Source organism: Anabrus simplex, chromosome 2 (assembly GCF_040414725.1).
Source record: "Anabrus simplex isolate iqAnaSimp1 chromosome 2, ASM4041472v1, whole genome shotgun sequence".
Classification (NCBI taxonomy): Eukaryota; Metazoa; Arthropoda; class Insecta; order Orthoptera; family Tettigoniidae; genus Anabrus; species Anabrus simplex.
This window is the reverse complement of record NC_090266.1, coordinates 1237459534-1237484222: the sequence shown is the minus strand read 5'-3', so window position 1 is coordinate 1237484222 and position 24689 is coordinate 1237459534. Positions and strand designations below refer to the sequence as shown.

At 36.9% G+C, this 24689-nt stretch overlaps 1 protein-coding gene across 5 annotated transcripts in view; it reads left to right on the top strand.

The window, feature by feature from the left end:
* Pex23 (peroxin 23) overlaps positions 1-24689 on the top strand; it is a 986852-nt gene that overhangs the window by 646606 nt on the left and 315557 nt on the right. For all 5 annotated transcript variants that reach the window (XM_067142270.2, XM_067142269.2, XM_067142271.2 and 2 more), the window contains 2 exons: positions 15772-15875; positions 21105-21247. In XM_067142270.2, coding sequence (XP_066998371.2) covers positions 15772-15875; positions 21105-21247 — 247 coding nt within the window. The remainder of the gene's footprint in view (positions 1-15771; positions 15876-21104; positions 21248-24689) is intronic.

Here is a 24689-nt window from a genome sequence, read left to right as displayed (position 1 = left end):
TTCACATAGATTTCAAGTAAAACAAGGTATTTATTAAGATGTTCTTAAGAAGATAAATACTTTGTAATTTCACCTAAGCGTCGTAATACAGCTGAAGATGTTCCAAGTGAAATGAAACATGTACTGTATATGATTGATTGATTGATTGATTGATTGATTGATTGATTGATTTGCTTAATGCAAATATAAGTATCAAAAAGGTGGAAATTTACTGATATTGGTTCATTGTAAATAGAATTTGATACAGGAAATGAAGCTGATTTCTTGCAATATTAAGGCCAACCAGGCAAATAAACATGCCAACATCTATTTTAACCTAAAGGTGAAAGTAGGTAAGTTAGCAAAGGATATAGTTTTCTTAAAGAATTGTCTCAAGGATAACCTAGTACCTAAATTTTTAAATAAAACCCAAAGGAAACATTTACCCTCCAGCTATCACTATGACACACAAAAAAGAATTTATCAAATTTGGCTGAAAAATGAAATAAAATACCTTTATAGGAAGAAAGCATTTCTTAATGGTAAAATGTATTCAACACATTTCAAACTTCAACACTACTGTTGCCCTTGGAGTGGGATTCGTTCCAAAGATATACCCAAGAAAGAATGGATATCATTCTAAGAAGGAAACAAGAAACCCTTAATAACAAATTATTACAGTTAGAAAATGCCAGGTTGATTGAAGGAAAAGGCAAAACTCAATCTTCAAGTTTGGAAACAGATTTAAATGAATACCCCTCTCCCGTCAAGAACATTTCTAAAGTCAGTCTTACTGAGGAGGAAAAGAAAACTTCAAGTCACGGCTCAAAATTCAATTGCATAGGAACGAACAAGGAAAAAGAACTAAAAATTACCATTGTGGAAGTCGAAATGACTATACAAAAGCTCCCTAATGAGGTCCAAAATGATGTCAGACATGAAGTAAAAAAGAAAATTCTCTAGCTTGTAAAAGGTTTAAAAGTCTCCCAAAGTAGTATTAAACCCACTATGAGTTTATCATGCAAAAAAGGCAACTAGAAGAAATAGTAATTACTAAAACTGGTAAGGGGGGACAACAGTAGTTTTAGATGAGGAGGAACATATCAGGAAAACTGAAAATTTTTTCAACAATAGCTCTTTTTTAGAAATAGATCGAGACCCTACAATACATACTCAGAAAAAGTTAAAAGCAATACTAAAAAGTGCAACCTTCATTTTAAATGAGCAGGATGTCCAGAAACTGATTAATATGAATCCCGGTCTTCCAATTGCAAGGGCCTTACCCAATTTACACAAAGAAGGAATGCCCATAAGACCAGTTATAAACTTCCGTAGCAGTCCTACTTACAAAACATCCCAATACATACATACATACATACATACATACATACATACATACATACATACATACATACATTCTTAACTAATCATTATGTTTTTCACAGTAAGACACCAATAATAGATTCAGTAGATTTCTGTAGAGTACTTAAGAATTTCAAGTTAACACCATATCATATAACATGTTCTTTTGATATCAAAGACATGTATACAAATATTCCAGTAGATGAAACAATACAAATCATTAGGAAGAATTGAAGACAAACAGCATAGCCTACCAGAAATAGAAGACTTCATTAATATACTTAAATTTGTTTCGGAACACAATTATTTCACATTTAACAAGAAGATATACAGACAGGAAGGCCTCCCTATGGGAGCTCCCACTTCTGACATTTTAGTCACCATTTATCTGGATCATCTTGAACAGACCACAATAATAGAACAAATAGAGGGTCTTAATCTATGGATACACTTTGTAGACGATACGTTTATAGTAAGAGATCAAAGAGTGAACAAATGTGATGATATCCTCAATATTTTAAATTCATTAGATTCCAGAGTAAAGTTCACTGTAAAAAAAGAAAAAGAAGGGTCCATAAATTTTTTAGACATAAATATAAGGCAGGTTAAGGAAGAGTTTATTTTTTAAGATACATAGAAAGCCCACTTTTACTCCTATTACGATAAAGAACCACTCATTACATCCAGAATCGCTGTAGTCACATATACAGAGCATTTAATATACCTCTCTCCCACGTAGAACGAGAAAAATAATTTCTCTTTATCTGTAAACAAGCCCAATATATCGGTTTTGGACTTAATATCGTAAATAAAAAAATAAGAAAATTCAAACAGAAGTTCCATACAACACCCTATATAAAGAAGAAAGATATGTATGCCAGGTTCACTTTCAACAATCTCAAAATATATGCAATAACTCATCTTTTCAGAAAACATAAGATTGCGTACTCAACCAGTAACAATACTAATTAAACATTTTTTAACTACAACATCATTAACTCCCTAGGGAAAGACAAACATTTAGATTCAGGGGTTTACAGATTAAAATGTCATAATGCGAAAAATCTTATATTGGGCACACTGGACACAGTTTTACAGTAGGATACTTGGAGCACGTCAATGCCGAGATTCATAAAATAATTTCCTTGATGGGCCAACATATGAGTGCAACTGGTCATCAGTTCAGCACTATAGAGCAAGATTTGACAATATTACATAAAGCAAATAAAGGTGGTCTTCTAAATACACTAGAAAATATATACACTTATTTAGATCAACAAAGTAATTAGGATAATAACCTGAATTATATAATTGATAATAGGAATCTTTATACAAAGGGATATTATCACATCTGGAAGCATTAGGCATTAAAAACAATACAGACAATAAAAGAACTTCCGTCCTCCCATATATCTATTCCCGCTACCCCATTCTTCTAAAGCCGAAACCGTAACTGTAAGGGACACGCCTCCTCCACATTCCACAGCCTTGCCTACCCCAAAGGCGGAGCAAGCTTTGGAACACAAACATCATTACTTCACAAGATGGAAGGCCGCATCAGCCGTTGCTCCTCCAAGGACACAGTAGATTTTGTCGATAACAAGGTATGAAACCACTCTTTTATATACTAGGTCATCCTCTGCGAACCATGTGACCTTGCTGCGGTGGGGAGGCTTGCGTGTCCCAATGATGCAGATAGCCGAGCCGCAGGTGCAACCATATCGGATGGGTATCTGTTGAGAGACCAGACTAGTGAATGGTTCATCGAAAGGGGGGGTAGCAGCCTTTCGGAAGTTGCAAGGGCGGCAGTCTAGATGATTGACTGATACGGCCTTGTAATAATACTCAACATGGCATAGCTGTGTTGATACTGTTACACGGCTGAAAGCAACGGGAAACTACAGCCGTAACTAACTCTCAAGGACATGCAGCTCTCTCTGTATGAATGATGTACTGATGATGGCTTCCTCCCGGGTAAAATATTCCGGAGGTAAAATAGTCCTCAATTCGGATCTCCGGGTGGGGACTACACGAGAGGGGGCGATCAGCAGGAAGATGGATACTGACAATCTGCGAGTCGGAGCGTGGAATGTTAGAAGTTCGAATTGTTGTGGTAGGTTAGAGAATCTGAAAAGGGAGATGGATAGGCTAAAGTTAGATGTAGTTGGTATAAGTGAAGTGCGTTGGCAGGAAGAACAAGATTTTTGGTCAGGCGACTACCGAATTATCAACAGAAAATCAAACAGGGGAAATGCAGGAGTTGGTTTAATAATGAATAAGAAAATAGGGCAGCGGATAAGCTACTACGACCAGCATAGTGAAAGAATTATTGTCGTCAAGATAGACACCAAACCAATGCCCACCACAATAGTGCAAGTCTATATGCCTAATAGTTCAGCGGATGATGAAGAAATCAAAAGAATATATGAGGAGATAGAAGATTTAATACAATATGTAAAAGGTGACGAGAATCTAATTGTGATGGGAGACTGGAATGCAGTGGTAGGCCAAGGAAGAGAAGGTAGTACGGTAGGAGAATTTGGATTGGGACTAAGGAACGAAAGAGGGAGTTGGCTGTTTGAATTCTGCACTGATCATAATTTAGTCCTTGCCAATACTTGGTTCAAACACCACAAACAAAGGCTGTATACGTGGACGAGACATGGAGACACTGGAAGGTATCAAATAGACTTCATTATGATTAGGCAGAGATTCAGAAACCAGGTGATGGATTGCAAAACTTTCCCAGGAGCAGACCTGGACTCTGACCACAACTTGTTGGTCATGAAATGCCATTTGAAGTTGAAGAAACTGAAGAAAGGAAAGAATGCAAAAAGATGGGATCTAGACAAGTTGAAAGAAAAGAGTGTGAGGGATTGTTTCAAGGAACATGTTGCACAAGGACTAAATGAAAAGGCTGAAGGAAACACTACAGAGGAAGGGTGGAGAGTAATGAAAAATGAAGTCGGTAGGGCTGCTGAAGAAATGTTAGGAAGGAAGAAAAGATCAACTAAGAATCAGTGGATAACTCAGGAGATACTAGACCAGATTGATGAACGACAAAAATACAAGAATGCTAGAAATGAAGAGGGCAGAAAAGAATACAGGCGATTGAAGAATCAAGTGGATAGAAAGTGCAAGGTAGCTAAGGAAGAATGGCTGAAGGAGAAGTGCAAGGATGTTGAAGGCTGTATGGTCCTGGGAAAGGTAGATGCTGCATACAGGAAAATCAAGGAAACCTTTGGAGAAAGGAAATCTAGGTGTATGAATATTAAGAGCTCAGAGGGAAAGCCACTTCTAGGGAAAGAAGACAAAGCAGAAAGATGGCAGGTGCATATCCAACAGTTGTATCAAGGTAAAGATGTAGATAATTTGGTTCTAGAACATGAAGAGGCTGTTGATACTGATGAAATGGGAGACCCAATTTTGAGGTCAGAGTTTGACAGAGCTGTGAGTGACCTCAATAGGAACAAGGCACCTGGAATTGATGACGTTCCCTCTGAATTACTGACTGCGTCAGGAGAAACCAGCATGGCAAGGTTATTCCATTTAGTGTGTAAGATGTATGAGACAGGAGAAGTCCCATCCAATTTTCGGCAGAATGTTGTTATACCTATTCCCAAGAAAGCCAGTGCTGACAGGTGCGAAAACTACCGCACCATTAGTTTAGTATCTCATGCCTGCAAAATTTTAACATGTATTATTTACAGAAGAATGGAAAAACAAGTTGAAGCTGAGTTGGGAGAAGATCAATTTGGCTTCAGAAGAAATGTAGGAACACGTGAAGCAATCCTGACTTTACGTCTGCTCTTAGAGGATCGAATCAAGAAGGACAAGCCCACGTTCATGGCATTCGTAGATCTAGAAAAGGATTCGATAATGTTGATTGGACCAAGCTATTTATGATTCTGAAGATGATGGGGATCAGATACTGAGAACGAAGAATTATCTACAATCTGTATAAAAATCAGTCTGCAGTGATTAGAATCGAGGGCTTTGAAAAAGAAGCAGCAATCCAGAAAGGAGTAAGGCAAGGCTGCAGTTTATCCCCTCTCCTTTTCAATGTTTACATAGAACAGGCAATGAAGGAAATCAAAGAGGAATTTGGAAAGGGAATCACAGTCCAAGGAGAGGAAATCAAAACCTTGAGATTTGCCGATGATATTGTTATTTTATCTAAGACTGCAGAAGATCTTGAGAAGTTGCTGAATGGTATGGATGAAGTCTTGGGTAAGAAGTACAAGATGAAAATAAATAAGTCCAAAAGAAAAGTAATGGAGTGCAGTCGAACCAAGGCAGGTGATATAGGAAATATTAGAATGGGAGATGAAGTCTTAAAGGAAGTAGATGAATATTGTTACTTGGGTTGTAAAATAACTAACGATGGCAGAAGTTAAGAGGACATAAAATGCAGACTAGCACAAGCAAGGAAGAGCTTTCTTAAGAAAAGAAATTTGCTCACTTCAAACATTGATATCGGAATTAGAAAGACGTTTTGAAGACTTTCGTGTGGAGCATGGCATTGTATGGAAGTGAAACATGGACGATAACTAGCTCAGAAAGAAAGAGAATAGAAGCTTTTGAAATGTGGTGTTACAGAAGAATGCTGAAGGTGAGATGGATGCATCGAATCACGAATGAAGGGATACTGAATCGAATTAGTGAGTGGAGATCGATTTGGCTAAATTTGACGAGAAGAAGAGATAGAATGATAGGACACATCTTACGACACCCAGGACTTGTTCAGTTGGTTTTTGAAGGAAGTGTAGGTGGTAAGAACGGTAGGGGTAGAGTAAGGTGTGAATATGACAAGCAGATTAGAGCAGATGTAGGATGCAATCGTTATGTAGAAATGAAAAGGTTAGCACAGGATAGGGTGGCATGGAGAGCCTATGGACTGATGACTCAAACAACAGCAATACCACACAGGCATGATATGCCTGACTTAAATCCTGTTACTGAGAGAGCTAACAAACATGTGATAGGATTAGTTAATGCATCTGAAATTGTAAACAGGGAAACAAATAGCAATTAATTTTGAAAGTGAGAGGCATCATTTTACAAGGCATGGTCTTCACATGAACCGGCATGGGAAAAATCGGGTGTGTGACAGGTTCGGAAAGTTGATTGAGAATTTGAATATGCCGCTAAGAATTAGAGAGAATAATAATCAGAAAGGGGGAAAACCAAGATTGCTAGATCGATGGGTGATCAAATTTAGAGATAACCCCACAGGTAACACTTTAGGAAAAAGGTAAAAACATCCAAGGATATAGGTAAATATTTATCAATTAGCAACTCAAGGAAATGCATCATAGAGCCCCAGCCCATAACTAAAACAACAGTAAAGGAACATAGTTTATTATCCAAATAATCATCAAGGGAATTTAAAGAAAATTCAAGTATGGCAGAGGGTCAACAGGATCTTGATCATAGTAAACTACTGGAAAGGGAGGAAGGAGGTCTGAGATTTCTCCTGGTAAACTGTCAAAGTTAGTAAATAAACAATTAAAATTCGGTACATTGATGGAATCATATGAAATTGATGTGGTGATAGGAGTGAAATCCTGGTTGAGAGAAGGGGTGGGTAATAGAGAAGTATTTCCAGAAGGGTATACAGTCTATCGTAGAGACCGAGGAGATAAAAAGGGAGGGGGGGGGGTGTTTATTCTGATGAAGGAAACTTATTGCTCACATGAATGGTTTACCGATGAAAGGGATGCAATATTAGGAATAACATTAGTTTGTGATAACATGGAGCAGGTGGGAATTATAGGAACATACAGGCCTGGAAGAGAGGAAAGAGACATGGAAATATTAGAGAAAATATTAGATTATACTCATAAAAACAATAATAATGATATGGTAATAAGTGGGGGAGATCTAAACTTGCCTGAAGTTGAATGGAATGGAGCTGCAAGTGAAGCCCATGAACAGAAACTGGCAAATAAGTTAATTTGGGAGGGAGGATTTACACAAGTAGTACAAGCACCAACTAGTCTCAATAACTTACTATGTGTATTCTTGGTTAAACCATGGGAAATTGTTGATAATACTGAGGTAACTGAAGGGATAGGTGACCATAAGGCTGTAGTAATGGATATTGTACTGGTGCCAAAAAAACATACAAGATAAGAAATTGTACAGAAAAACTAAAGTTGAAGAATTTGGGACTTAGATTTCCTTTCTCCAAAGGTTTCCTTGATTTTTCTGTATGCAGCATCTACGACGGGAATCTAGGGCAAGCTTCGACATGTTGAATTTAAATTGTTGAAAGTTACATTAAACGAGAAAATACCGAAACACTGTAAGGAATTAAATGAAATCAACATAATAGAAAAAACATAGAAATAGCACTTGCCAAGAAAGACAGGGGTTCCCCGAGGGGAGCCCTCGAGCGCGAGTGCTCACAAGGACGGTCAGATGGACAAGACGTGGGCAATACGCATCACGCACGCGAAGCCAGCAGAAGGCCGGAAATGGCCCAATCACAAATAACCAATAGGACACCAAATTTCTCTAGATTCCCGTTTTTTGCTAATTGGAAAGGTCGTTATTCTGACCAATCCAATTGCATGACCATATATGGCCAGGTACTAAACCGCTGATGCCAGTGGAATTGCATCACCTAATCTTCTACAATCACAAAGAATGGGTACCGTCCACCTAATCAATACCTAATCTTTCCACATGCAGTAACCTACTGTTTCAAAAGTTATGTACCGCACGCATTTTGCCAAAGCACAATATTACAATTTTCTTCCAATTATGTTAAAATATATTTCTTCAGTGTCCAGAATGTCTTTCTTGAATCTTCTTGAAATTAATTTACATGACACACAATCAAACACAGCTACATGAAATTTAAATACAAAAATCACTTTGATATTTCTTGTAATGTAAATAATTCTTGATCTGTTCAAAAAAATAAAATGGTCAACCAATGCATTAAGAAATTCTACAATCAATGATTTTTCTAAAGTTCAAAATCCCAAATTCTATTCTTTAGGTTTCCCTAAATTGAAAAAAAAAATAATATTCAAAACACATTCTAATTAACATTTTCTCATCAAACTTAATTTTCTTCTAATTACATTTTAAAAATTCCTGCAGAGTTTAGAGTCCATATTTCTTCATTTTCTGGAATAAGTAAAATATACAAATTTTTTGAAAGACCAAAATAGAATTCTGCTGTCCTTTCTTGATGACACACAGGGCACACCAACTAGAACAAACTCTACACTGTAACCATTTCTCAGACACTTTTTGTTCAAACCGCACTTATTTCCACTACTTTTACAAAAAAATGAAGGACCAACACACTCCCGTGTTCACGTTTCCACCGCCATTTTGAGCAAGACCAACTACAATATATGAGCAAGATTGACTCCAGTCCAGGATTGGACTGTCATGCTCGTGACCACTCAAAATTGTCGATTTTATATTGGGAAGAACCACTCAGTATTTTCACGGTTCGTATGTCACATCATTGCACAAGACTTCCAATAAATGAATCACGAGATCACTGGTGTACGTGAACAGTGGGTAAGTGAGCCCACTGATGCAATAACTAAAATCAGAAAAACATCGGGTTACTCTTCATGTTGGGCAGCCTTTACATTACAAGTTATAAATCTCATTTTACAACTGTATTGGATTTCAGAGTAATAAATTATTATATTGAAAAAACCACCTTTCCAATACACAAAATCCTTACGTTTAGGATGAAACCATTTAATTACAAATTGGACATGTTTTGCTCAATCTTTGAGCATCATCAGCTATAGATCACATAAATCATTGGTGGGTCAATAAGATTGAGCGAAACATGTCCAATTTGTAATTAAATGGTTTCATCCTAAATGTAAGGATTTTGTGTATTGGAAAGGTGGTTTTTTAAATATAATAATTTATTAGCTTTTACATGTCGATATAAAAAATCTTCTACTGATAGAGACATATTTTCAAAGATGACCGAGTGAGTTGGCCATGCATTTAGGGTCGCGTAGCTGTGAGCTTGCATTCGAGGGATGGTGGGTTCGAATCCTGCCCTCGGCAGCAGTTAAGATGTTTTTCTGAGGTTTCCTATTTTCGCACCAGGCAAATGCTGGTGTTGTACCTTAAGGTCACAGCCGTTTCCTTTCCACTCCAAGCCCATCGTCACCATAAGGCCTGTCTCTGTCAGTGCGAGGTAAAGCAACTTATTTGATTTATATTTAATATGTAGGCTACTTATTGTGAACACAGGTATTTTTACATCTAATTCTGTATATATGACTAGCATGATACCCGTATTTCGCTACAGCTTTAAACTGAAAATTATTATTAAAAGTTTTACATTTTGGCGAGTCCACTGTCAGATAAGCCTGTAAAATACGCCCTCAGTTCGTACGTCAAGTGTTTTTGGAGGAATGATTATTTATTTTCTGATCTAACACTCATTTGAACCCCATATGGAAGAATTTGAATGTTTTAAAACCCATCATATTTAAAATCTGGGATGTAAAAGCGACCACCATGTGAAATTTTGAATTTGTACGTCGATAAGTACGTAATGGAGGAATGAATACTTTTTAGGGGGTGAATGTTTTTAAATATTTGTTAACAATTAGAGTATAGAAGACCAACCTTCATAAAAAAATAAGTTAGTGCCTGAAAGGGTTTCAGAAGTATGATTTTTTTTTTTTGTGGGTCAACCACCATCTAAACTCCTTAGGGGAGAAATATTTTGAATTATACAATATTTTACACCAAGGACATAAAAGGACACCTTTCTCGTAATATTACAACTTTGTATGTACGTCAAATGGTTTTGGAGGGATGAATAATTTCGTTTACAGAGCTAACCTCGGTTAATACTTTGGGGTTGGAACGTTAAATATTATTTCCTATTTCACACCTAGGATTTGGAATTTGAATTTTGTCTTCGTATGTTAAACCGTTTCAAAGGAAGGAATTAATATATTTGTTTTCGGATCTTAACCTCCATTTAACTTTCTGAGATGTTAAATTTGTTTCACACCTTCTGTTATTTAACACCTAGGAAATCATATGAAATTTTAACTTCATAATTCAAATGGTTTCTTATAAATGCATATTTTTGTCATCATTCCCTACCCCCAGACAAAACCCCCTTAGGTGTGTATTGTTTAAAGACTGCTTCTTATTTGTATCCTTATAAAAATAATTCAACTACTTTTACACCCCCCTCAAGTTGATTCCACACCCCCTCCCCCGCCACAAAATACGTGTCTATTTTAAAAGGAGATTCCAAATACCAATTTTCTCATCCTTAACATCCTTAATTTTCAAGATATAAGTATCCTCAAACAAAGAATTCAACTCATTTTTTAATTCATTTATCCTCCCCATTAATTGGATTTTCTGAAAACAAAAGAACACTTGTTTATTTTTTAAAAAGGAGATTCCAAATACAAATATTCATGTCTGTGCTATCTTCAGTAATTGAGATATATCTATCCTCATAAAAAAAAAAATCCATTTTACAGTCTCCACCCCTTAAGTGTTTTTTTTCTGAAACAAAAAAGACGTGTTACTTTATGTTAAAGATATTAAATACATCAGTTTGCATGTCTGTGATATGTGGTAAGCCGATGACCTTCGATGTTAGGCCCCTTAAAACAACAAGCAAGATATGTGGTAAGTTTTTTTTGTAGATATGCTCATTTTAAAATTTCACCCCGTTTAATAACACTTCTCCTTAAGTGGATTTTCAGAAAACAATTTATGCGTGTTCCTTTACTTTTACAGGAGAATCAAAAGCCAATTTTGATGTCTGAATATCTTCAGTATTTGATATACAAGCATCTTCATAAAAATAATTCATCACATTCTTCAGTTCTTTCCACCCACCCCACCTCCTTATGTGGATTTTCCAAAAACATAAAAATACGTGTTTCTTTATTTTTAAAGAAGATTCCAAATAAAAATATTCATGTTTGTAACATAAAAATAATTCATCACATTCTTCAGTTCTTTCCACCCACCCCACCTCCTTATGTGGATTTTCCAAAAACATAAGAATACGTGTTTCTTTATTTTTAAAGAAGATTCCAAATAAAAATATTCATGTTTGTAACATCTTCAGTTTTTTAGATATAAGTATCCTCATAAAAAGAGTTCAACTCACTTTTCAGACCTTTTACAACACTCTCAAGCAAATTTTCTGAATAAAAAAAAACGTGTTACTTTATTTTCAAAAGAGATTAATAATAAGAATTTTATTACAGCCAATGGCCATATAGGAAGTAAATAAAACATCTTTCCACTTATTGTCACCAAGTTTGTTTGCACTTTTGATAATTGTCATGTCCATTATTCATTGGCAGGCTGGGTGATCGTTTGTTGCCTACGCTTGCATTGTAAGGCATGATATTTCTTGCAGTGTTGGTCACCGAGTTTGCACACACAATCCGGGCCTGGTTCATGGTAATTAAAGGTCTGGCATACTTTATGGTGAAACCCATGTATGGCAAACGTCATAATTGTATGCTGTAAGTTGTATCCTGTGCGTGTCCATTCACGGTTGATCATGGCGTCTGTCCCGTAGAAATCCATCCCAATATCTGCTCTTTTTTCTTTCAGTTCTTGCAGGAGGATGTAAGACTTCACCTACTGCTACCATCCACAAGAAGTTATCGGGAGTACATAGACTAGTCGAGATTAAAAATACCAATTTGAACTTCTGTATTATGTTAAGTTCTTGAGATATAATACAGATTGCTCATTCTAAAAACTCACCCCCTTTTAACACTTCTCCTTAAGTGGATTTTCAGAAAACAAATTATGCGTGTTCCTTTACTTTTACAGGAGATTCCAAATACCAGTTTTCACGTGTGTAACATGTTTAAAAAAAAAAAGATATATCGTAGACATACTCATTAAAAAATCACCCCCTTTGTGACTCCTGTTTACCCCCCTCTTAAGAAGATTTTCCTAAAACAAAAAAATACGTGTTTGCTTATTTTTAAAAATTTCAAATACCAATTTTCAAGACTGTAATATCTTCAGTTTTTGAGATAAAAGTATCCTCATAAAAGGTACTCAACCTGTTTTTCACCTTTTTTTCACACCCCTTAAGAAGATTTTCCAAAAACAAAAGGATACGTATTTCTTTATTTTTAAAGGAAATTTTAAATACTGATTTTCACGTGTTTAAACTGTCAAGTTTTTGAGATATATATGCACTCATTTTTAAAATTCACCCCGCTTTTCATCTGCTTGAATGGAATAATATCAATAAGTTAATTTATTGAATTTACCACCTAATCAATACAAAATGTCTTATTTTAGTTGGTTTACTTTGGCATGTTAACTAAAATGGTACATGTTTCGACTTGAATTCAGGCATCATCAGCCATTATCTTAACTCTAAAATAGAAACAGGCACCTGATTTATATATACATGAAATAAAACATTTTATTTAAAAACCTTGGAGAGGCTAGAACTACAATTAACATATGCTAAAGATTATAGTTAAGTAGGTTATAAAGATATTACAATGAGTAAGTAAAATTACAAATGGTGAAAGTGATGGTGATATGACATTAGAAGGCTTCTATTAAAATTAAAACGAACAAAGCAACAGTCTGTCAAAAACGAGTGATAGGATTGCTAAAAATTACGTTGGCCGACCAGCGGTTACAACGAAAATGACAATGATAATCGTATTTAATAAAAATGTACAATAAAATAATGGTGAAATGTGGTCATGTGACCATCAAAATTTGTTTACAAGAGATAAATCGAAAATCAATGGCATATGGTGATGTGGTTCAGTTTGATAAAAATTCGAAGTTGAAGTTGAAGAACGATGTTTAAATAGGGCCTTTTTGGACCATCTCAATTTGTTGCATTGCTGCAATGTTGTTAAGAATTTGTGGTAGATTGACATTCAAGTCGAAATAGAAGTGTTGCAGTTGAATCTGTAAAAGGAAACCAAAAACGTGGTGTTAATTGAGTGAAAAATCTTAATGAAATGTTGAAGTGAAGATTGTGTACACTTACCATTGGACGAAGAAAGGGTAGTTTGTTACGTTATTAACTAAACGTTATTGTCGACTGTCTGCGTCTTACTCCGAGTGTTATAGCTGTATGTTTGAGTTGGAGGTGGAACTGTTTGCGAAGATGTGACTATGGGCTTGTTTGTAGTATTTGGAGGGGAGCTGCTATTGGCGGGAGAGAGAGAGGGAAGTGTACTGCTGCGCATGTTCTAACGGTGAGATGCCGTTGGAGGGAGCGATATTACAGTGGGTGTGGCTAAGGGTTTATTGGTTGCGTTTGAATTAGAGGTACCATATATCACCATCACTTTCACCATTTGTAATTTTACTTACTCATTGTAATATCTTTATAACCAACTTAACTATAATCTTTAGCATATGTTAATTGTAGTTCTAGCCTCTCCAAGGTTTTTAAATAAAATGTTTTATTTCATATATATATAAATCAGGTGCCTGTTTCTATTTTAGAGTTAAGATAATGGCTGATGATGCCTGAATTCAAGTCGAAACATGTACCATTTTAGTTAAAATGCCAAAGTAAACCAACTAAAATAAGACATTTTGTATTGATTAGGTGGTAAATTCAATAAATTAACTTATTGATATTATTCCATTCAAGCATCATCAATACAGATCAAGAATGATATTTATCACATGTAATTTCATCCCCTTAGCGATGGAATATCCAAAAATCCTCCCTTAGTGAGCACCTGCATTGTAATATAAATGTATTCTCAAAATTTCATTTCTTTATGTTCAGTAGTTTTGGCTCGGCGACGATGAATCAGTCAGTCAGTCAGCACATGTTATTTTATATATAAAGATAGAGATGAGACTTTCAGAGTTAGTGTATAAAATTCGAGTTATGTCAGTTCTTCTTTTTCTTCTTCTCAATTATTAATATTAACTCTACAAGTTTCGTACTGTAATATAACGGGCGTGTGCCTATTTTTTCCTGCATTTAATTTTTAACGTATTTGTTTTGTATTGTGTACTTATCATGTTCTTTGAAATCATTTATGAAAAGACTAGGCAAACAATTGATAGGGAATCTCCCACCTGCGTGACAGCTCTAAATGAAGATCGCTGATGATTGTGCACGCATTTATTTTTTATCTAATTGTATGTACTTATTTAATGGAGTTGTCACTGTGTGGGAAAGGCATCAAAATTTGATGCAAAGAGGTGGCTACCAGGATAAATCTGAATCTGAAAACTAGATGACGCATAGGAAAGCAGTTCAGATGGCAGCAGCAAGCCTTGAAAGTTGTTGCAGCTTTCTTATCAGTAGACACTACACAGATGTAATATGAACGGTGAATCTAATGTGCCATGAATCGGATCACTGTATTGATTCAGTAACGTGAACTGAATCAAATGAATCGATTCTGTAAAATGAATCGAATATCCCATCACTACTGTACACAGACAGATTGTACACCAGCTGTTAGCTAGTTGAGGAAAGCTGCGCATTTGTCTGACAGGCACCGTGCAAGCTAACAAAGAGGCTTACTACAGCAGTCAAAAAAGCTGAAGCTCCCAGAGCATGAAGTGAAGAATATCGGAATTCAGAAAAGAATGTGATGTTCTTGGCTGGGAAGGAGTTCCTTCCAAAACCCTTCCACTAACCTTGTGACAAGAAAATCTAGGGCAGGGCGAGTAACTGAATTTGAAAAGCCAGCAGTCATCTCCGACTGTACACAGCATATGGGAGGGGTGGACCATGCTGATCACTATAGCGTCAGTTATGCCTTCATGAGGAAATCATACAAGTGGTGGCTTCTGGAAGCTGCTGTAGTGAACAGTTTTACTCTCTACAAGCATGTGCAAAGAAAAAGGTTGGTGGAGCTCATTGGTGACATTCAGAACATCAACCAGGCAAAATGTGGTCACCCATCATCTGCTGACCAGCAAGAGAGACTAAAAGGATACCATTTCATTGCAAAGAATGAACAGTGATTGTCTAACGACTGCGCTGTGTGCAGTAATAGGAAGGTGAAAGGGTCAGAAGAGATACTGTTTTCTTTTATAAAACTTTTGTTAGGAACCTAGGACTTCACCCAGGGGACCCTTTTGAAAAATATTGCACTCCGAAGTTACATAAATAGATATTTGTATGCCAAATAGTCCTTAAATTTGAGAATTTATAATTTTATTAATTATTGTGTATGCAAGACCAAAAGTTTCTAATCTGTCAAAATAAACTTGGGGCTGGCATAGAACGAGGTGTGTGATTGCTTGTAGCCGAAAGGGTCAACCTTTCAAAAAGGCGTATGATATATAGCCATTTATTTTTTATATAAAATTGAGAAAAGTTGTGTGCAAGGTATTGAAGCAGAAGTTTAATTTCATTGTTTGTATATTATTACATACGTTGCTTAAATGTGCTGAATATTTCTGTTTCAGTATGCTGCCAGATGAATAATGTTCATGGCCCTCCTAGTCCATCTTCTATATGGTGTACAACTACTCTTGGAGATGTGTTTGTGTTTGATCCAGTAGTGTTTGAGGTATTAAGGGCTTTTAGTCAAATTTTCATATGACTCCATGATTTTGATATGTTCCCAGGTGGAGAATGAAAGAAAGCAAAACCAATTTTATTTTCAAAGTATATAAAATCTATTTTTGAGTTATACTTTCATGGCCCAGAATACCCAGCATGATAGTCTTTTGAATTTTTACTGCATAAAAGGAGACAAACTGCTGGAGAAATTTACCCTTCACAAAGATATTGCTCCGCTTTCCAGTAATAAGCCACAACTGGTCTGACAGTGTGGAAAAATTTGAATTAATTTTCATCGTAGCTCTGTTTTATTTAATGAGTGCCCTATTTTTTCACTAGCTGGCTTGCTACATTCCGCTATCTGCGGAGAAGTAGTTCTGTTACCATACTGGGCATGGAAGTCTGATGTATCCTTGGAAATTGGCTTGGCAAATGATGAACAAACACTTGATGCAAGTAGGTGTGTTCACAACTTAATCATACAAGCTTTGTTATTTGTGTGTTTTCCGTATGACTGAATAGTCCAATCATAGGATATAATACTAAAGGCCTGCTCTTGGGATGTTTCTTCTGTCTTCTATCTGCTGCAACGAGTCATTGGTTGGCTTTGAATGATGCTACACCATTATAGCTGGATTTCTTTCATAATCAGTGCTGTGCATGTATTCACACAAATATTCCTTGAAAGGAAACAACTGAGACTCCACCTTACTTAATACATTAAAATCTCTAAACATTTACGTCTTTAAAAGCAAGTACAAAATTCTGTACATGTTTCGGCCATAATTTTGGCCTTCTTCGGCTGTGAAAATTATTAGATTTGTACATATGTTCAATGAAAAACATAGTTCATATGATAATTATGTTGAAAACTGACAAAGACTGAAACATCTCTAAAATGATTGTAACATTAAAAACTTTTGTCATTAATCATATGTATATTAAAGCAACTTATAAAAAAAACACCCAGCCCCTGAGCCAGACAATTTAACCAATTCAGGTTAAAAATCCCTCACCTGGCTGGGAATCAAACCTGGGATCCTTTGGATCAAAGGGGAGCTTGCTAACCATTTAGTCATGGAGCAGGGCAGTGCAGCATAAAGCCATTAGCAAACAAACAAGCAAACAAAAAAGTTCTGGGCACACCTAAAGCACTTATTATATCTCAGTATGGCATACCAACAGCTTGCCGTTTTAAGTCTTTGTATACTGCTGTCCACCCCATGTTTATGGTGTTCTTTGTTCAGAAGATCAACTGTAGCTGATGTTAGGAAGAAGGCACGCAGTGATGCAAAACGCAGCAAAGCAATGCGGGCACAACCCTTCTTGCCTACAGAGAGGATTCCATGGAATGCAGCTTGACATACTGGGTACTTCCGTTTGGAAGTTATATCAAACAACTTACGCCACGATTTTCCCAATCCTTTTCTGTAGAAAACAAAACTCAGAAAATCCTCCAACGTTTGCAGTGAATTTTCAAGGGGCATTTCATCATTGTTAATTTAAAATATTATACGTTAGAAACAATCCAGCATTAAATCATAATTACACCACAGTTAGTTACTCAGTTATTTTCCATGTTATTGTCAAAAATATTACATTTTTTGTTTGCTTAAAAAACTGTAGGAGTAACCATCTCCTTAGAAATGCCTAGTTTGTGCCAAAAAAAACCCAGCGTGTTTTCCATTGTTAATTAACAGTTAAAAACATTAATAATGTAGAGACCGTGGCACAAATTGTATGTTCCTAAATGTTTGGCAAACCTCTATTATCCTACATGAACAGTTCCTATACCACCACTCGTATCCTGCCGTTGGCACGTATCAACTGATACCTCGATTTATTTGTCCAGGCAACATTTCTCTATGCTTCGAGAGACCAATGCCAGTACTTCTTTGCCCATACGAGTCTCTTTACCGTGTGACGTGCATTGAGCAGAGATGCTTCAGTGGGATGGTGGGTACTATATCCCATTGCAAGGAGAATGTTCTGGATGCTATGGTTGCTCAGCTTCGTTGTTGTCCAGCTTTGAATTCACAAGTTATATGCTGCGCTGTGGCCCGTCTATCCACTCGTAACATCCGAGCTAGCCAGCAGTAAGCACTTTAGTTGACCCTATTGGGGATGGCTTTTCCCAAATCCACATTTCACTCTCGACACGGTAACCCGTGAAAAGCCCAGAGTCTGCACGACCTCAGAAATGGAATGGCTTGTACAGCTGACAGCGACAATCTGGTCGTGGTCAAATGCACTGAGATTTTGAGTCTTACGTTATTCACATGGCCACTACAAGGTATACCGTATATTAGCTGGGCCGACTACAGATAAATGGCAGCTATTTCTAATTCAGTTCCTCATCAGTGTATAGCGAGCAGTGTACAGCAGTGTTTGTAATGTCTAGCTTTTTATAAACTTGTGGGAAATTAAAGGTTAAGATATACAGTACCGGTCAAAAGTTTAGGACCACATAAAAAAATGATGAAATTTCATTAAGAAGCTAACATTCTACTACTAGACCTCAGTATTTTTTTCCTGAGCTCTCGCATCTAATATGATATACGTCACCTGATTTCAATGAGTTACGCCAAGCATTGTAGAATTTATCAATTTTTAACTGTTGGAAGGTCACATCAGAAAGTCAGTATTTTTGGAAGTATTATGTACTATATACTCTAATTCTTTTGTAGACTTAGCAATAGGTGGGGGTCATTTTAGTAAAAAATATGCAGCACTATTTCTTTTTTTTTTTTTTCAAACCACCACTAAGATGGTCAATATTTCCTTCTCCTTGTCATAGGTCTCAGTATGAGCTGTTGGCATCACAAATGTCTTCTTGGATGCCATCTGCAGAGTGCAAATGAAACTATCAGGGCAGATAGCTCACCCCGGGACCTTGGGCCATGCATGACAAAGAAAAATCAACGATCTAGGCGCTGCTTTGAAAAAAATAAAACACACGAAATAAATGGTGCCGCACATTTTTGAAATTGTTATACATACATACATTATCATTATAGACTGTTATGCCTTATAAGCGTTCAGTCTGCAAGCCTCTGTCAATTTACTAAATGTCGCCACAATCCTCTATTTGGAACTAGTGCTGTGGCCTCATTTAGTTCTGTACCTCTTATCTTTAAATTGTTAGAAATTGAGTCTAACCATCATCGTCTTGGTCTCCCTCTACTTCTCTTACCCTCCATAACAGTCCATTAGTCTCGTAGGTAACCTATCCTCCTCCATTCGCCTCCCATGACCCCACCACCGAAGCCGATTTATGCGTACAGCTTCTTCAGTCAAGTTCATTCCTAAATTAGCCTTTATCTCCTCATTGCAAGTACCCTCCTGCCATTGTTCCCACCTGTTTGCACCAGCAATCATTCCTGCTACTTTCATGTCTGTTACTTCTAACTTTTGAATAAGATATCCTGAGTCCACCCAGCTTTCGCTCCCGTAAAGTAAAGTTGGTCTGAAAACAGACCGATGTAAAGATAGTTTCGTCTGGGAGATGACTTCCTTCTTACAGAATACTGCTGATCGCAACTGCGAGCTCACTGCATTAGCTTTACTACACTCTGATTCAATCTCACTTACTATATTACCATCCCAGGAGACACACAACTTAAATACTTGAAATTATCTACCTGTTCTAGCTTTGTATCACCAATCTGGCATTCAATTCTGTTGAATTTCTTATCTACTGACATCAATTTAGTCTTCGAGAGGCTAATTTTCATACCATACTCGTTGCACCTGTTTTCATGTTCGAAGATGCAGGCTGCAGGCTTTCAGCACAATCTGCCATTAAGACCAAGTCGTCAGCATAGCCCAGACTGATTACTATATTTCCACCTAACTGAATCCCTCCCTGCCATTTTATATCTTTCAGCAGATGATCCATGTAAACTACAAACAGCAAAGGTGAAAGATTACAGCCTTCTCTAACTCCTGTAATTACCCTGAACAAAGAACTCATTCTACCATCAATTCTCACTGAAGCCCAATTGTCAACATAAATGCCTTTGACTGCTTTTAATAATCTGCCTTTAATTCCACAGTCCCCCAGTATGGCGAACATCTTTTCCCTCGGTACCCTGTGATATGTTTTCTTTAGATTTACGAAACATAAACACAACTGCCTATTCCTCTCGTAGCATTTTTCAATTACCTGGCGCATACTGAAAATCTGATCCTGACAGCCTCTCTGTGGTCTAAAACCATACTGATTTTCATCCAACTTCCTCTGAACGACTGATCGCACCCTCCCTTCCAAGATGCCAGTGAATACTTTGCCTGGTATACTAATCAATGAGATACCTCGATAGTTGTTGCAATCTCCTGTTCCCTTGCTTATAGATAGGTGCAATTACTGCTTTTGTCCAATCTGAAGGTACCTTACCAACACTCCACGCTAATTTTACTACTCTATGAAGCCATTTCATCCCTGCCTTCCCACTATACTTCACCATTTCTATTCCTGCTGCTTTATGACAATGGAGTTTATTTATCATCCTTTCCACTTCCTCAAGTGTTATTTCACCAACATCATTTTCTTCCTCCCCATGAGCTTGGCTGTTCACAACACCACCAGGAAGATTTCCTTTTACATTGAGAAGATGTCTCACCTCTCCAGTGATTCCCTGGGATCTATTATGAGTTCACCTGAATTACTCACAACACTGTTCATTTCCTTTTTCCCTCCGTTCCTATGATTCTATATTGCTGTCCAGAAAGGTTTCCCTGCTGCTTGACCTAGCCTTTCCAGGTTATTACCAAAATCTTTCCATGACTTCTTTTTGGATTCAGCAACTATTTGTTTCACTCTGTTTCTTTCATCTACTTACAAATTCCTGTCTGCCTCGGCCCTTGTTTGGAGCCATTGTTATATTTATACTAAAATGCCCCCCCCCCCCCCCTCCCAATTGCTAAGTCTGAAAAAAATCTTGGTGGTGATACTTGCAACCAATTAGAGTTTATAGTACATTACATTACTGTGACCTTCCAAGAATAAAAAATTCATAACTTGTACAGTACTTGGACTAACTCAGTGCTCAGACAGACATCTAGTAACTCAATTTTCGGTTATAGATGATTTCTTCACGTGATCCAAAACTTTTTACCGGTACTGCATAAATCTCGAACCCAGCAAATTTTCACAGCATTGCCTGTTTTTATGAAATATTTATGCAGGAAATTATTTTGGTTACTGAGAATGTAATGTTTTGTGTTACATTTCCAGGCTAGTCAGTTAGATGGTGAGTTTTACGTGCAAGTAACGGATCTTGGTGGCACAACTGCTCCGTTTGATGTGAATCTCCATAATGGTTTTCCTCCTGGCTGTGTTCTAACAGTTCAAGGCTGTGTACACGATAATGTAGACAGGTTTGTTCAATTTACTGATATATTCTTGGGTTTTGTATGTCTAAATCTTGTTGGATTCTGAAGTGGAATATCATATGCATACGGCACACAAATACTGTGCTTTGAAGTGTATTGCAATTAATTGCAGATTTCCTTTGAGACTTAGCTGAAATCTGAAAAATTTAGGATATCTCACACCGTAACATGTTTTTTTAACCTCTTGAATGTTCCCTTTTATAATACTTTCCTGGATAATTTATCATCTTCTCAAGTAACATGACATCCTCATTTTCTCTCCCTGCCCTTAAGACCTGCTGTTGTTCCTTATACATGGGAGAATTTCGGCAATTGATTATCGGACGAATTGGAACATCTTTTTTATGTATTTTGGGCAAAGCTCTAGTTTCTGGGAGCCTAGGATTCATATTAACAAGTTTTAATTGTTCTTCTTCGGTAAAAAGAGATGTGGATCTCCAAATACATTCACAAATTTTTGAAAAGACATTACACTTTTAATAATAATAAACAGCCATTAACCCAATCGCATCATTTGACGACCCTAGCTCGTCATAGTTACTCGTGGCATATGAATCAAATGACAAGCTCTGCTCGCGGCGATGCACAGCTGTACATCAGTCCATATAGTTCAGTCACTAACCCACAGATGCCACTTGTATGCATTCTGAGCTGAAGTTTACACATGTGGCTTCGGTTTTTTCCCTTTCACCAGGTTCCCGCACACTTCTGGAACAAGAGATAAGAGAATCTTTTTACACATAATTTCGCTCATGTCAGTTGCCATCATGGCGTCAAGCAGATATGCTGGTGTTGATGAAGAAGGAATATGGAAGCTAATAGATAGTGTTTTAGAGAGTGATATTGAAGGCAGTGATGTTTGTGACGACGAAATAGACCCTGAAGTCCTTAGTTAGAGTACTAGCGATGCCTATAATAGTTCTGATGACACGGAAAGTGAAGCAAATAACGACGGTGTGCCGAGTCTTTCGAAACGAGCTCGTACCTCGGCACAGACTAACTTGACTGACTGGAACTGGACAAAAAGTGACAATAAACCTGTTGTACATAAGTTTAGTGAATACAGTGGGGTTAGTGAAAATTTATTGAAAAAGTTTGATACGCAGCCACTATCTGAACTCTCAGTTTTTTGTGAATACATGAACCCTTTGTTTGACAAAATATCTGTCGAGACAAATTCATATGCAGCAAAACAGTTGAGCAATCCTGACAGAAAAAAGTTGAAAGACGATGACAAATGGTTTGAGACTACACCCGACGAAATTAGGGCATATTTTGCGTTAGTTATACTAATGTCACAAGTGCAAAAGTCAAGAATACAGTTATACTGGAGTAAAAACAGGTGTATAAACACTCCTATTTTTCGTGAAACCATGATCAGGGAAAAATTGATTATAATTTCACGATTTTTACATTTTGTTGACGATGAACAAGTCGATAGTAGTGACAAACTAAGAAAGATTAGGCCTATAATACAACATTTCTGCTCCAAATTTTCAGAATTATATTTACCTTCACAAGACATTGCTCTAGATGAAAGTCTAATGAAATTCAGAGGCCGCCTTTCATATGTCCAGTGTAATAGGTCTAAACGTTCTAGGTTTGGAATAAAAATTTACAAAATTTGTGAGTCAAGTTCTGGCTACTGTCTGTCTTTCAAAATTTATGTAGGTGATGATGTAACGGATCCAAGTCTGCCAGCAAGTACAAACATTGTGCTCAACATGTGGGAACCCTTGTTAGGCCGAGGACATACATTATTTTTAGATAACTGGTATTCTTCCCCAGATTTATTCAAAAGGCTACACGACAAGCAGATGAATGTAATTGGAAGTGTTAGACAGAACCGAAAAGACATGCCTCACGATATCAGTAGGACGAAACTGAGACATGGGCTGCCAACAGTATGTTGTGTGTGAAGTGGAAAGATAAAAAGGATTTTGCTTTCTCACCACTAAACACAGGGACAGGCAAACTCAGGCGAAAGAGAGGACAAACCCCGAGGGAAGAAGTGATAAAGCCCAAGTGTGGCCTTGAATACCAGAAGGGGATGGGTGGTGTTGACATTCAGGATCAGGTCACCGCTCTGTTCCCCGTCATGCGACGCACAGTGAAAGGATATAGGAAAATATTCTTTTACCTCCTAGATATGTGTATTTTCAATTCCTTCACTGTGTATCACAAGATCGCTGCTAACAGAAAGACGAGCTACACGGACTTCCGAACTAGCATTGCGCAGCAGCTACTAGAGACTGTTCAGTTGCCGGAGTACTCGGTTCGAGGTCAACCTTCAGCGAGCACCACCCCAACCAGATTACAAGCTAAATCATGGGCCCACTTTCCCATGTGTATTCCCCCTACAGAGAAGAAATCAAAAGTCACAAGAAGGTGTGTTGTGTGCTACAGCCAGGGTAAAAGAAGTGAAAGTTGCAGCAGTACAAAAAGTGTGGCGTAGCTCTTCACTTAGAAGAATGTTTTGAGGTGTACCACACCCAGCAGACGTACTAAAATAGCGGCACTGGTAGTTTATTACTTCTTTATCATGCATGCAAATTTTCTGAAAGGATTATTTACTGGTTGGTTTTGTATGATTTTTTAAATAATAGTGTAATGACGGCAGCCGTAGAGCGATATTTAAATGTGATTTCTTAGTGAACTCCTATGGTATTTAAATGCGAGGCGAATGGGTTAAGAAATTCAATTGATTTGTGTGACATTTTGTTTAAATTTGGCGTGCGTCCAAACCAGACGATGTGCTCGTATGACGTAGTGAATATGTTCCCGAATATTCCGACAGATAAAACTGTTAATATTATTCATGATAATATTTGTAAACACAGCAATCATAGTAAAATGGTAGTAGAAGAAGATTATTAAATTTCGTATTTGACAATAATTACTTCTCATTTAACAATAAAATTTATAAACAGAATGGATTAGCAATGGGTGACACAATATTGGGCATCCTTGTCGACATATTTATGGATTCAATCGAACACAATGAAATTATAGAAAAAATTAAAGGAATTGATTTATGGTTGAGATATGTAGATGATACATTTGCAATCCTAAACAAAGATGTCACTAAGAGTCAAGAAATCTTAAATAAGTTAAGTGAAATTGAACCTAATTTGAAATTCACAAAAGAGGACGAAGTCGATAACTCATTGAATTTTCTAGATGTAACTGTTACGCGTAAGGATAACACTCTTGATTTCCAAATATTTAGAAAACCGATACAATCATCTACAACCATAAACAATTTTTCTTTACACCCGAATTCACATAAACAAGCATCTTTTCACAGGCAAGGCTGCAGTTTGTCCCCTCTCCTTTTCAATGTTTACATAGAACAGGCAGTAAAGGAAATCAAAGAGAAATTTGGAAATGGAATCACAGTCCAAGGAGAGGAAATCAAAACCTTGAG